Source organism: Cololabis saira, chromosome 21, assembly GCF_033807715.1.
Source record: "Cololabis saira isolate AMF1-May2022 chromosome 21, fColSai1.1, whole genome shotgun sequence".
Taxonomy (NCBI): Eukaryota; Metazoa; Chordata; class Actinopteri; order Beloniformes; family Belonidae; genus Cololabis; species Cololabis saira.
In genome coordinates, this window is record NC_084607.1 from 28,247,371 (window position 1) to 28,262,951 (window position 15,581).

General features: G+C 41.6%; 1 protein-coding gene across 1 annotated transcript in view; it reads right to left on the bottom strand.

Moving 5' to 3' along the window:
• LOC133421389 (interferon-induced very large GTPase 1-like) overlaps positions 1 to 15,195 on the bottom strand; it is a 62,172-nt gene extending 46,977 nt beyond the window's left edge. Inside the window, exons 1-3 of the mRNA XM_061710955.1 lie at positions 15,146 to 15,195; positions 3,080 to 3,185; positions 2,816 to 2,962 (exon numbers count right to left, since the gene is read on the bottom strand). Of these exons, the coding sequence (XP_061566939.1) occupies positions 2,816 to 2,962; positions 3,080 to 3,185; positions 15,146 to 15,157 (265 nt within the window). The 5' untranslated portion in view covers positions 15,158 to 15,195. The remainder of the gene's footprint in view (positions 1 to 2,815; positions 2,963 to 3,079; positions 3,186 to 15,145) is intronic.
• Positions 15,196 to 15,581: the final 386 nt, after the last annotated feature.

Consider the following 15,581-nt stretch of genomic DNA (forward strand, 5'->3'; position numbering starts at 1 on the left):
TGAAAGGAGTCAGCTGAGGTGGCTTGGGCATCTGTACCGGATGCCTCCTGGACGCCTCCCTAGGGAGGTGTTCCAGGCATGTCCCACCGGGAGGAGACCCCGGGGAAGACCCAGGACACGCTGGAGAGACTATGTCTCTCGGCTGGCCTGGGAACGCCTCGGACTCCCCCCGGAAGAGCTGGAGGAAGTGTCTGGGGTGAGGGAAGTCTGGGCATCCCTGCTGAGGCTGCTGCCCCCGCGACCCGGTAAAGGATAAAGCGGGAGAAGATGAGATGAGAGATGAGATGAGATGAGATGATTTTTAATGAGTTGTTTGTGGTGTTTCATACAATTTTGGTCACATTGATTGTTTGAGAGAGCCAGTGCCGAACTGCACGCCTTCAATTGTTATTCTGTAAGTGATAATAGCAAGATATACTATTCTGCAGAATAATCCCTAATTTCTGAGACTGATTTTCTGCTGTTAAAAGTTATCATTTCCCTGGTTAAGGCCCAGGGTGGTGCCCCTACGAGAATTATTATCATTTTGATAATTCAATTTGATAGTCGACTTTATTAATTGTTAATAATTCTTGAATAAAATTATTAATAACCTTCGATAACTGGACAGCCAAGCTAACCTGTGTGGCACAACAGGCATGTGTAGGCTGTGATAATGAGACAGGTATTTCTGAAGCCTGATGAGAGGCTCCAGGTTGCAGAGGGCCCTGTCCTGATATGCCCCGCCCCCCGGTCATATGCTCTGCCCCCTGGCCCGGCTCTGATATGTTCTACTGGTGAGAGGGTTGTCGCTCCTGGGGATGGGGACTTCTGACAGATAACCATCTAACTGTTGAGCGGTTGCGCTTGTCGTCTGCATCTGGGTTTATTTGTTGGAGGATCTCGTCATATCAGACAGTGAGGCGCACCGCATCGGCCCTTTTCTCTGCGCTCTCTCCTTGATCTGCTGCGCTGTGGGTCTCGTGACCGTCTCCATCACCAAGCGGTTTCCCAAATCCATCTCAGCCTGGATCATTTCTCGTGACCTCTGCTTTTTCCCCACATCCAAGTAATGATCTGACATGCTGACATGTTTCCTGCATTTAACACCGCACGCTGCTCACTCCACACTGTCCACTGTTTGATTGCATCATCACACGCCGTTATTAATTGTTCAGTTTTTTCCCCACTTATTTCACTGAACACCGAAAGTGCTCTTTTGCTATTTTCGGCCAAACAATTTCGGTTACCGAACATTCGGTGCATCACTAATGTATAACACACCTGGGTGCACGTTACGATTCAGGCCGTATTAACTGCCGAAAGAATGGCATAAATTGTGCCAAAATTATACGATTAATTCAAAATGGCTGACTTGCTGTTTGGTTTCGGCCATGGTGCCAAGAGACTTTCGTGCATGTACGTCAAACCGTATTGTGGGACTTGAGGCACAAAGTTTTCTAGGGGGCGCTGTTGAGCCATTTTGCCACCCCCAGTAATGCAAACCATTAAATATCAAATTTTTCGCCAGGCCTGGCATGCGTACAAAATTTGGTGAATTTTGGGGCATGTTTAGGGGGGCAAAAAGGCCCTCATTTCGTTGGAAAAATAAAAACAAGAAAAAAAACGAGGAAAAACATTTTTCCTACAGGTACAATAGGGCCTTTGCACTGTAAGTGCTCGGGACCTAATTAAAGCTGCAAGGAGCGATGAACTGGCCCTGGTGCGTGCAATTTCCACTAATAAAGGTCAAGGACTCAAAACGAAGTCCAATGACACCACACATGACTCTTTACGTGAAACAATTCAAAAGTTATGGCAGAAAATAGGGACTATCAAATATCGACCAATCAGAAGAAGGGGCGGGGTTAATTTGCACCAATTAAGGTGAAGGAGTCAAAACCGAGTCTGATGACACCACCCACGACTCTGTATGTCATACCATTCAAAAGTTATGGCAGAAATTAGGATCTATCAAATATGGACCAATCAGAAGAAGGGGCGGGGCTAATTCAGGCCAATGAACTTGACTTTTGGGGCACGTTTAGTGGGACAAAAAGGCCCCAATTCGTCAGAAAAATAAAAACAAGGAAAAAAACAAGAAAAACGAGAAAAATTCCTACAGATACAATAGGGCCAGTGCTCGGGCCCTAATTATTAGTCCTGCCCTGTACTCTGTCCCACTGATTGTAACCCAGTTAGTTGCATGGATGTCCCACTGACATGCAACAGAAATTTTGGTTTTGATATCCGTGAGGGAAGTTGATGTTGAATGATCTAAAGGAGAGGAGTCTAAAAGAATATAACATAATGTGACATGCCTGAAATGTAGCATTTAGTGGTGGCCCAGGCGCTGGTTAAAAATCAAACATGAGCCCACATTTTCAAACTTTTTTTACAATTAGATAGATATCTTTCTTTTCAAAATAATGTTTGATAAATCTGTTCCAGTAGTCAAGGCAGAAACATGACATCTTAACTGATACTGTAATTGTGAAAAGGAAATGCCCTGAAAATTCATTACAACTGAGCTGGGTAGTTAATAGATATAATATAATCAGAATCAGGTTACAAAAAATTGCAGTCCTTGTATAATATGGAGAAAAAACAATACAGTTAGATTATAAAGCATTAAACACCAGTATTAAAAACACAGCTATTGTCAAGAGATCGTTTTTTCTAATTATTGCCTTATGCCAAAGGGTTTTTTCATTGCCAATTCTAAAATGATGATTTATGTTCCAATGAATATCAAAATAAGTCACTCCACACTTTTCATTGGTGTCTTAACCAATATTAATGATTTAGCTTATGAATAACAGAGAAATGTACCTACCTGCATTAGGAATTCTGTCACGTACTTTCAGGCATAAATCTGGACTGGTCTCTATCAGTTCAGAAAAGATGTCTTCCTCAACTACTGTGTTAGTTTCATCAAAAGCATCAAGTTCGGTAGCAGCAGGAAGTCCAAACTTGCGTTTGACTGTAAGATAACCATGTAAACAGACGTAAAATCGATGCCCAAAATTAATCTGAAATCTGAAATACATAAATCCTCGTGTTTATTTGTTGTAAAGGAAATATTAAGATGCCTACTCACCTTGAGCAATGAAATCCAAATATGTGAACCCTGACTCTAATTGGATGTACTTCTTGGTATGCTGGTACTTCACCTTGAGCAACATTGTCACATCTTTAGACTGCACCTTGTAGAATAAGTGGAGAAATGGGGCAGTTAATGTAAACAGACTTGATCAGGGGCAAGGAATTCATTTCTGACACTGAGATGGTACCAGTGTTCCCGCTTTTGGAAATTGATGCATTGATAGATGTTTGAGTCGTTTTTTCTGAGTTAATCACACCACAGACAGGTGTCTTATCAACCATCCTGCCAAATTTCAAAGCTAGAAAATGTTGTTTAAGGGGTGAAACTAGGTGACAAAAGGAGGCAGTCCACTTGCTGAGCTGGCTTCATCAACTTTCGGCTGTCACTCAAACAACACAGAGGGGAAAAAAACAAGAATATAAAATAACCACAAACAATAAAAACATAACCCCAACTAGGGCTGAACGATTTTTGAAAATAATCTAATTGCGATTTTTTTCCTATTGCGATTGCGATTTAATATGCGATTATTTTTTCAAGGTCCTGTTCTAATGTATTTTTCAACTACACAAGCAATAAATCAGTCTGTTTTATAATAAACAATGTCAGATGTTTTTAAAGCACAGATTACAACAATAAAGAAAACAAATCTGTGGCTTTACCTCTGTAACACGTCTACACACATCTGTACACACAAGTGTTATGGGTCGTTCTCTCTGAACCCAATCGCACGACACGAAACCAGGTTAAACTTTAGCCAAAACGAGGCGCAGTTTAATAGAAAAACACAAAAAAAAAACTCCCACAGGGAACAAAAAACCTTCCTCACAGGGAAGTCAGAACTTCTTCACAAGTAACTCAAAAATCACAGGGAGAAAAAACCACCAGCAAACTAACAAACAAACCAACAAAGCTCAGAGTTAACAAAACGAACCAGCGATGAACAACTTGCAGCCCCGCTCTTTAACCTCTCCCCCGATGAGCTGATGAGCTGCAGGTGTGGCTCAGAGCGACTCCACTGTCTGCAGCTCCTCTCCGCGCACGCAGCTCCTCGCCACGCCGACTCCGCGGTACGACCGTCCAATCACAAACGAGATTCTCCGTGGCGTCATACGTTTGTAACGTGACCTTCTCAGTACCGTAACTCCCGAACCATAGGTGCCCTTCAAAAAATTCAAACAGTTTCTGAAAGCAGAGAACGAGAGCTTTCCGGTGATGTGTTGCTGACACATATTTATTACGGTAAAAACTGAAAACCACTTCCCTGTGGCCACAAGTCAAAAGCAGGGGAAGACCAGCCCCCGGGTCTCGCACTCAGAAGGCACGCCGATTTTTTCCAGTGTCCAGCCGCGGTACTGCAACAAAAAATCCCATGGGGCCCAGAAAGCTTTTTTCCCATAGACCGCAATAGTAAAAGAAAAGCCTCTAAAACTGTTCACAGGACACCTCCAGCTGTAATCACCGGCAATTACTAATCTTTGTATTCTATATTTTTAAGTCATGGACTTTATATCCGTCAAAAATGTTTTATAACGGCCAGAAAAGTCAAAGAAAAGTCTTTCTGGGTGTGACGTCACGGCTGACGTCACAGCCGTGTCCGTGCATTCCACGGATGTATTATATTAATATATATTATATAATTATATTATATTAATACATTAATAATATATGTAATACTATACATGTAATAATATACATGAATTAATATATTATATTAATACATATTATATTAATACTCCCGTCATTGCCCAGGGGCATGATGGGAGACCCCAGAGCATCATGGGAGGTGACTCAACTGCGCATGCTCTATGGGCCCGTTAACGCGGAAGTAAACCCGGAAGTCAGAAATTTTTTCGGCGTATGCGCTGGCTGAGCAAAATGCATTGAAATGAATGGGCGGCCGGGGCTGCGCAAGATGGCGGCCCGTACAGACGTGAAGGTACGTGGCTGAGTCGAGTTTTCAGTTTTCACCCTTTTTTATCTTTATTTTTGAACAACTTTAAAGTCATGACTTTTTTGTAAGACCTCTTTATATCTCCCTGCTCAATTTGACTGAAGAAGTGCTTCGCCAACGCTGCTTTTTACACCGAAGTCCGTCGAGTTCATCAACAAGCTAACGGCGGCGGATAACAACAAATAAGCTTACGGACTAGACTGACGTCCTTCAATCCTGGACTGCTGTCACCATGTTCCGGACGGAACACGGGGTTAAACGCAAAGAAAAAGAGAAAATACTCCCCTCCAAGAACACAACGAAAGTTTCACCCAAAGGTATGATGGCCCGGAGCTGTCATCTTTTCCTGAGTCCGACCCTGATACTCCTTCCAAACCAGATGGGAAGAAGATGAAAGGCGACTTAACCCTTACTGAGTTACAGAGAAATATTGCTGGCCTTATCAATGAGCGTGCCGATAATCTGGAGAGCATGATCAACAATAATACTGTCAGCATCGACGCTCTGAAAAAATACATTGACTTTGTGTTCACGGAGGTCGAAACCCTGAAAACTGACATGAAGGCGGTGAAGTCCATATGTAAAAGTAACACCCAGAGGCTGTCGGAGGTTGAATTGAAAGTCAACGAGGCAGAAAGATACCAGCGAAGATGGAACCTAAGGCTCCATGGTATCCCCGAAGACAAACAAGAAAATATCAAAGCCAAAGTTGCCGACATTTGCTGTGCTGTTGTCGGGGAGACCCAGGCTAAGATCAAAGAAGATATTGACATCGCACATCGTCTGGGTCGATATGACGACAAGCAAAGGAGACCGAGGACGACCATCATCCGCTTTGCCAACAGATCATCGCGTGACCTGGTGTGGAGAACGGCCAAAAACTGCAGCTTTCTCACAGAGAACAAGCTGAGATTCACAGAGGATCTTACTGCTACTGACAAAGCACTGCAGGAAAAACTTTGGCCATTGATCGATGCTGCCAGAAAAGAAGGAAAGAAGGCACACTTCGCTGGGAATCGTGTGATAATAGAGGGGAAGGAGATACGCCCACCGGTGTCTCCACAAGAAATACAATCTGATTCTGCTCAGATGGACACGTCAAGACCTCCTTGATAGTCAACTTGCTGCTGTCTCCGCTTGAAGCTCATCCTGCTGCACCTGCACCTGCACCTGCACTCTGCACCTGCTCGGATGGAGATCAGATCACATCAAGACCTTCCTGATGGATGTTTGTGCTCTTTCTATGCACACACACACTGTTCATAGGTACAGTCTCGTTTAAAGCACTAGTGCCTGGGAATATAAGGTTATATTTTTATATTATTGTTATATTGTTCCTGGTTAGTCAGACCTATTGTTTATTAAGGGGTGGAAATTGTTCACTTTGATTACAACACTTCTTTCACTGTCTTTATCAGTTTTTTCTTTATACATGGAATAATAAGGCTTGCACTTCAATGTCACGCATAGATTATTGGTTAGTTTCTGATTGTTTAGATGAGAATAACCTTTCTGTTAATATAATAACAACTCCTCTAACTGACCATAGAGCTGTGTCGTTATGTATCTCTGTTAAATCTAGCACAATTCACACATTTAGAGGCGCTTATTGGAAACTTAATAACTCTGTTTTGAAACACGATTCAGTAATTAAGAAGGTCCAAACATTGATAAACTTTTTCTGGAACAAGGCTTTAAATGATAAATGCTTTTGCAGAAACTGGGAACTTTTTAAATTTGAGGTAGCTAAGTATTTAAGAGAGTATGGGTCCTTATTATCCAAATCTAGGAAAATTGAGGAAACAAATGTGATTTCTAGAATAACTGCTCTCTCGCAAATTTTACCTGAAAATTTATCAGAAAATGACATACAGGATTTAATCTTACAGCTAAATAAATTAAATGAAATATACAGGATGAAAGCGGAGGGAGCTTTTGTGAGGTCAAGGAGGAAATGGTTGGAGGAAGAGGAACAAAATACTGCATATTTCTTCCAATTAGAAAGATCTCGTGGTAAAAGCAATTCTATTCGAAAACTCACTATCAATGGAATTACTACTGACGACCCCAAAACCATTGCTAATTACTGTTCCACATTTTATAGAAATTTATATGAGTCACAGTATAGTGAAGCTGATGCTAACAACTTCTTTGGATATCTCACTGAAACAAAATGAATCAAGAATGACCAAAAAAAGGTCTGTGATAGCCCTATAACTCCAGACGAAGTCCTGTTTGCCATTAAACACCTAAAGCTTAATAAATCTCCCGGAGTCGACGGCTTAACTTCTGAGTTTTATATTTCTTTTGCAGAAAAATTAGCCCCCTTCCTCCATAGTGTGTTTATAGAAAGCATTAAAAATCAAACTCTCCCTCCCACTTTATCTCAAGGCCTTTTAACCCTAATTCCAAAACCTGGAAAAGACCCGCTTTATATTGATAACTGGCGACCAATCTGCCTTCTTAACGGTGACTACAAAATCCTGGCTCAGATTTTTGCCAACAGAATAAAAACTGTGTTGGACTACATTATTGATGAAACCCAAATTGGGTTTATGAGACATAGACGTATATCTAATAACATCAGGCTTGTGCTCGACCTTATTGACTACGCCGATCTTTGCAGTGATGATAGTTTAATTTTGTTTCTAGATTTCCGCAAGGCGTTTGATACAATCGAACACAACTTTATATTTCAGGCCTTGGAAAATTTTGGTTTTGGCCCCTACTTTTGTGCCGCCATTAAGACCATGTATAATAATGCAAATTGTTCAATTAAACTGTATGCAGGCACCTCTCCCAGATTTGATTAATGGTCTCGCCGTACTTGTTTCTGATTTGTGCTCAATTACTCTCTGATTACATTAATCTCAGCCCCTTGAAAGGTATCACAATAGCTGAAAACGATATTATTATTAGTCAGCTGGCTGACGATACCCTTATTTAAAAAAAATGCTTCTCAGGTTTCAGTAGCCATTAATTTAATTCAGATGTTTTCCAATGCCTCTGGGCTCTGTTTAAACATTAATAAGTGTGAGCTGCTGGCCCTCAAAAATTGTAATGTTTCCTCTATCTCTAACATTCCTGTGAAAGATTCACTTACCTCGGTATTGTTATTAACAAAAATCAAGACACTAGATGCTCTTTGAACTTCAGCCCTATCATAGGAAAGATACAGAAAAAACTAAACTCTTGGCTACAAAGAGACTTATCCATTAGAGGAAGAATTCTACTAACCAAGGCAGAGGGCATATCCCGATTGACTTATGCAGCTTTATCTCTCGATGTGAATAAACAGACCTCTAGAGCCATTGATAACATACTTTATCATTTTGTGTGGAAAAACAGAATACACTACATTAGAAAATCAGTCTTAATGAACTCCTATGAACATGGTGGCTTGAACTTTCTTGATTTTTTCACCCTTAACAATACTTTCAAGATAAATTGGATTAAACAGTTCCTTAGAAACCCAACTTCCATTTGGAATTTTATTCCCAACTACTTATTCTCAAAACTTGGAGGCCTTAAATTTGTTTTACTTTGCAATTATAAAACTGAAAAAATCCCCTTAAAATTATCTAATTTCCATAAACAAATGCTCCTTTCCTGGGGCCTCATCTATAAAGCTTGCTTGCGCAGAAAAAGCGCCTGAAAGTTGCGGAAGCCGCCATCTACGCAAAGCCTCGGATCTAAAAAGAAAAAACTAACCGAAAAATCTGCTTATCTTTACGGGAACTCGGACCCTCCCGTAAGAATTTACTTAAGACACGGGGAACTGGCGACGCAGGCTGTGAGGTGGTGAAATGAAGCCAGATTCATGTCATACTCTTATTAATGTCATCACATATCACAACATATATCAGACTTAAAATAATAAAATAATAAAATAAAATAAAATAGCGCTGATCGTGTCCCTCTGTGTGTGAAGCTCAGTCAGTCAGGACTCTGGTGCTGCTGGAGCTGCAGCCGCGGTGCAGAACACGCCGGGAACCTCCGTCACCCACCGCTTCAGGACAGAACAAATGAGGGGCTGCGTTTAGGACGGAGCCCCAGGGACTCAGATTTTTTTCATATATATAATGAGTTTTACGCGCGTGAAACCTTTACGTGCGGGTGTATGGTGCCTAAATTAGGGTTAAAACGACGCAGAGCCTACGGCGTAGGGTACGCGCACCTACGCGCACCTACGCCGTAGGCTCTGCGTTGGTGTAACGCAGAACCATAAACCCGCCCTGAGTAGCTCTGAGGGGAGACGGGAGAGGAGGAGCGGGGGGTGAAGCGGGGCTGCGGGGCCGTTTTCGTATCGCTTTCATGATACAGTGTCTTGATCATTTGCAATTTAAGGCTGAGCCTACCGTTAAGTAAGGGGAAAAAAAACATGATTTTGAAAAGACGGGGGGACGCGTGTCCCCCTGTTGCGCCGGGGAACTCACAGCGTTTAGCGCAGCAACGGCGTGCTGCCACTCACTCGCTTTATTTTATTGTATATGTTGAAGAATATTACAAAGTCCAGTTCAAGAGTCCGCTGTGGTATGAGAGATTTTATTCTAGCCGGCGTTCAGCAGACAGATACAGACAGTGTCTAGTTCGGTGGGCTGACATCGAAATGGTTCGTAACAAGCTTTTTTATACAAGAACAAACAACAGAATTAAACAAGTCAGTGTTACAGTCAGAGGCGTGGCCTTGCGGGGGGCTGGAAGCTGGTGCCTGTCCCAGCAGGGAGACAATGCGTTGCCGGCAAGGTGTCGTACCGGCAGGGGTCCTTAGCAACTGGAATTGCATGTCAATGAGCTGAGGGGGAGTTCAGGAGCCGTCCGCAGGGCGGCGTCGTGTCCCCGCAGGGGGTCTGCAGGGGCAGGGGTCCTTGGCAACTGGAATTGCATGTCAATGAGCTGAGGGGGAGTTCAGGAGCCGTCCGCAGGGCGGCGTCGTGTCCCCGCAGGGGGTCTGCAGGGGGCCTCATCATATACTATTTATATACTTATTCTAACTTTTACTGTGACCACCAAATAATGTGGTTTTCCTGTCCTCCACATCATCTACAACATCTAGGTCTCCGTGAAAGTGTCACGGTGGCTGGACACCCTCTCATTCATTCTGATGCCTAACAGGCTGCAGGAAGCCACTGCGCATGCTCAGTAGGCTCATCCATATGCATTTATGGGCGTGTAGAGGGCGGGATATTAGGCGGATTCAGCTGCGCAGCTTTCCAGCTGGTCTGTGATTCATAAAGGAACGTTGCGTGCAAATCTGCGTGCACAACGTTTTATTGATCCGGATTTTTTTTTGCGCCCGGCATTTTCGGCTTTTGAGTGTACGTGCACTTTTAGTATGACTCCTACGCAGTCCATTTTAAATGAGGCCCCTGGTCCTTAATCTATAAACACAACTTCTCCCCCCACAGATACTACATTTGGAACAATAGATACATATTATATAAACACAAATCATTGTTCTTCGAAAACTGGTTCGTCCATGGGATTTATCTGGTTAAGCAGCTCCTCAATCCAAACGGCACTTTAATGTCATACTCAGAACTCCTACACAAGTATAGTATTCCTATACCACCAAAGGAATACGCTATAGTTTTTGATGCTATACCTTCTGGTGTCTTAATGCTTCTTAGGAATTCATCTGAACTGTCTTTACCTCCATCTGGATCCTGCTGTTACTAGTGTTGGTCAGATATGTTTCTCCTCTAAAAAGAGCAATAACAACCGTGATATACGTGCCTTATTTCAAAGAGAAGTAGTCTCTGTTCCAAATGTAGTCTCTTACTGGAATAACTTCACTTCAGATCTGAACTGGAAAAATATATGGTGTTTGCCCTCTAAATATCTGATCATAAATAAGGTTAAAGAAGTGACTCTGAAAATGATTCATCGTTTTTATCCTTGCAAGGTATTTTTACAAAGATACAAAAAGGACATTGATGTGGTCTGCTCATTTTGTAAACTGTCTGCAGAAGACTTATGTCATTTATTTTGGTCTTGTCCCATCTCGTGTATTTTTTGGCAAGATATCTGCTCACTAATTTCACATCATATTGACTCTGATTTCTCCCTCTCATATGAAAATGTATTGTTTGGATTCTTTTCTTACACCTCTAGCAAAGCAAATAAATACTACATCATCAATTTAATTCTGTTACTTGCAAAATTTCATATTCACAAATCGAAATTCTCTAATCACATACCATCTTTCCCGGCCTTTAAAAATGAATTCAAACAATACATTGCAACAATCCAATATTCTAAAAATAGAAAAGCCATCCGAACCTCTGAGTTATGTACTAGGTATAAAATATTTTTGAACTGATCTATAATTTCTGTCTGAGACTGTTCCCCTGGCATCAAAGGTTTCTATGTATGTTTTGTTTGTTTTATAATGTCCTGTTGACAATTTGAAATATAGAAGTGAAAAAAAAAAGAAAAAAAAAAAAACGCCGGAAAAAAAAAAAAAAAAAAAATGAATGGGCGGCCATTTTCGATGTCCCATCCAGTTCTATTAATACATCCATGGGGAAGACACCAAGAGCCAGCATGGGGCGACGACAGTGCACTCTGTGCAAAAGGAGCACCCCATGGCAGTGTGGGGTGTGCAATGTGGGGCTCTGTCTGCAGCTGGACAGGAACTGCTTTACACATTATCGCACCAAATAAAAAACGCCTAGACATTTAGTGCAAAAACAGGCAAAATACAATTGAAAACAAAGTCTAGGACGGACACACTTTTTTGTAAATATGTAAAATAGTTCAAAGTTCAAATTGTTCATGTGAAATTGTTTGTTCGTGTCATTTTTTAGATTTCTTATCCTGCAATAAATTTGAAAAATCCAAATCCGTTTTTATGTTTTAACTCCTTTAAACAGTTATTACACAGTCAGAACACACAGTAATATTGAATAACTGCCAGATATTGAAAGTTGAAGTTATATTGGGAAAAAAATGGACAGGAGCACTGATTCTTTGCACATTTGACAATTCTAAAGCCATAAAATCCAAATAAACCAGGCGGCCTGAATGTAATTACAGATAGGAGGTGCACTTCCCGTTTTGACACTAGGGGGAGGACTTGTCTTGAACAAGGCAGCTTCTCCACAGAATGAGAGAAATAAAAGAAAAAAAATTGCGTCACCAGAAATGGCAGAATCAAAGAAACGGAAGAGAGCAAGTGAGTGTAGAAAATTTCAGACACGGTGGGAAAAAGAGTATTTCTTCATAGAAGTCAAGGGGAAGTGTGTCTGTTTGATTTGCAAAGAAACAGTTGCAGTGATGAAAGAATATGATGTACGGCAACGGCAACATTATGAAACCAAACATCAGACCTACATGTCTTGCACTGGTGCCGAGCGTGAACAGAAAGTTAAACAAATGACAGCTGGCCTGCAAGCTCAACAACAGTATTTTTTACATGCTAATAAAACACAAGAAAATGCCACAATAGCCAGCTACGAGGTAGCTCAGCTCATTGCCCGACACGGGAAACCTTTCTCAGATGGTGACTTCATAAAAGAGAGCCTCACTAAAGTCGCAGGAATAATGTGCCCAGAAAAAATACAGGAGTTCAATAACGTCAGCATTTCCAGAAACACAGTTGCGCGGTGAATTGAAGACTTGTCAGCTAATATAAAACATCAAGTGTCAGATAAATCTTGTGATTTAGATTTTTACTCCATTACATGTGACGAGAGCACAGATGTCACAGACACCGCACAGCTGTTATTTTTTTTGCGGGGAGTTGACAATAACTTTTGTATCATGGTCGGATGAGCTTCTTGATCTCAGGAGTCTAAAGGCAACAACAACAACGGGTAAGGAAGCTGTGTCAGATGCAATTGATATGATGGGACTTAAATGGGAAAAGTTGTGTGGAGTTACAATGGATGGGGCTCCAGCCATGACAGGGGAGCGCAAAGGAATTACATCTATGGTATGCGCCAAGGTTCAAGAAAGTGGAGGTGAGGCTGTTAAGATGCACTGCATCATCCATCAAGAAGCCCTCTGTGCCAGGACAGTCCAGTTTGGTGATGTGATGAACACCGTGGTGAAAACTGTCAACATAATTCTATCACGAGGGCTCTACCACAGACAATTTCAAGCTTTCCTCTCTCATATTGATGCTGAATACGTAGACATCCTCTATCATTCGGATGTGCGTAAGCTGAGTTGCGGCTCCGTGCTGAAGCGGTTCTATTCCCTGCGATCAGAAATCGACCATTTTTTAAGAGAGAAGGATCGACCTCTTCATGAGCTGAGTGACCCTCTCTGGTTTGCGGACCTGGCATTCTTAGTTGATCTCACTGATCAACACAAGGCAAAGATCAGCTTGTACCACAACTTTATGCGCACATGAAAGCATTCTGTGTGAAGCTCCGTCTCTTTGAGACACAACTACGCAACTTTAATGTTGCGCACTTCCCCACGCTGTCCGAAATGAAATGTGCTTTTCCAGAGGCCAACTTTGCTGCTAAAAATGAGAAATATCTGCCTGTGATCTCATCTTTCATGACAGAATTCCATCAGCGCTTCCAAGATTTTTCTTCCATTGAGAAAGAAATAAAGCTGTTCTCGACTCCATTCTTGATGGATGCAGAAGAAGTGGAAGAGAGTTTGCAATTAGAACTTATCGAAATGCAGTGTGATGATTCTCTGAAGAATCAACATCAGCTTCTCTCCCTACCCGACTTCTACCAGAGCTTGGAAAATACCAAGTTTCCTCTGATGAGACGGCACGCAAAGAGAATGATGAGTCTGTTCGGATCAACATACATATGTGAGCAAACATTTTCTCAGTTAAATCTGAACAAAAGCAGACTGAGAAGCAAAATGACCGACAGCCATCTCTGTGATGTCCTTCGCATCTCAACCACCAAACTTGCTCCTAACCTGCCAGCCATCCTTCAGTCCAAAGCGCAGCTTCACTGTTCCCACTGAGTGCAACGCTGTTCCCATTATAGGTGCGTTAAAATATATTTTTTGCTTAATTATTCATAAGTTCATAATCCCAATTATCTAACACATTTTTAGTCATTAATTAAAGTCAATAAAATGTTCTAACAAACGTTAGTTGATGTGGTAATAGGCCCAATAAGCTATCTGCATAACAAGCCTGAAATATACTCATCCCCTTTTCCCCTTACCCCCCTTTTCTACAGTGCTGATGAAGAGGATCACCATACGACTAAGGAGCAATCTGAGCCTGTTGTTTTGAGAATGAGCTGCCAACCCTTTTCATAAGAAAATAGATTAAAAAACATTTTGGAAAGCTGTGTTTTTTTTCTTTTCTTTAAGCATATTCAATTATCAAGAATAATTTATCTACAATTGATTGATTTTGCTGACTTAAATACACTAGACTAGAGGAAGTGTGGCCCGTCCGTTTGTATATTTTCCTGTATGTGGCCCTCAGTGAAAAAAGTTTGGACACCCCTGTCTTAACCCATACAGATAGATTCCATCCATCCATTATCTATACCCGCTTTATCCTTTGCAGGGTCACGGGGGTCTGCTGGAGCCTATCCCAGCTAATTTCAGGCGAGAGGCAGGGGTTAGACCCTGGACAGGTCGCCAATCCATCGCAGTGCAGACAGATTATTAAACAATTTAAAATTAATCAATGTAGAAAACTTAGTATAAAAGCATAAGAAAATTACTACAATACTATTAAAGCAGGTTAATTAGAATGGGAACTCCAGCAGCTTTCCTCATCAACATCAGAGCACTCCTTTACCCCACTTGCATTGTGTCGTTGTTGTGGTTTTTTTTTTATCTGAGTATTTGTTTACCCCCTAGCTTTTATTATTGTGTTACACTGTTTTTAACTATTGTACGGCGACCTTGAGTGTTCAGAAAGGCGCCTTCAAATAAAATGTATTATTATTATTATTATTACAGTCTACTTAGGAAAATCCAGGAACTAAAACTCCTCTCCCCTCTCAGAGGCCCTGATCAACTCCTGGAAATCAGGTCTTCAGTTTTCTGTTTTCTGCCTTGCAGTAATTGAACCACATTGTTAAGAAAAAAACACTTACCCATCTTACTTATCTGTGTACAGATATCTGTGTATGTTAAGGTAACCTTAACGTGCAAAAAACTCTCACCTCGATGTTCATCCATCCCCGTTTTGAAAATTACACTTGTCTGATATGACACCTGGAGAAATAATATTCATTCTACATGCCCACACAGCTGATGTTTTGTTACGCAGATAGCGCCTCCCCACTCCCCTCCCCTCAACTCGCCTTCAGGTACGAGGTGATAAATAACAGGCTGGCGTTTATATCACCCAACACGCGTTGAACACGCGTTCATAGTGTAAAAGGTTCAAATGTTCTGTAATAAAAAACTCACCTCATCCACTTTCCTAGCTTTCACTTGACTCTCCTCACACTGACTGCGGTCAGATTTTATATGTTGGGTCCTCACAAACCCCTCCCAACGTTGAAACAAAAGTAAAAGTTGGAGAGCTTCGTTTTCTCTGAAACCACGTGATTTACAAGAAAGCTGCAGTTCTGTAGTAAAAAACACACGCAGACA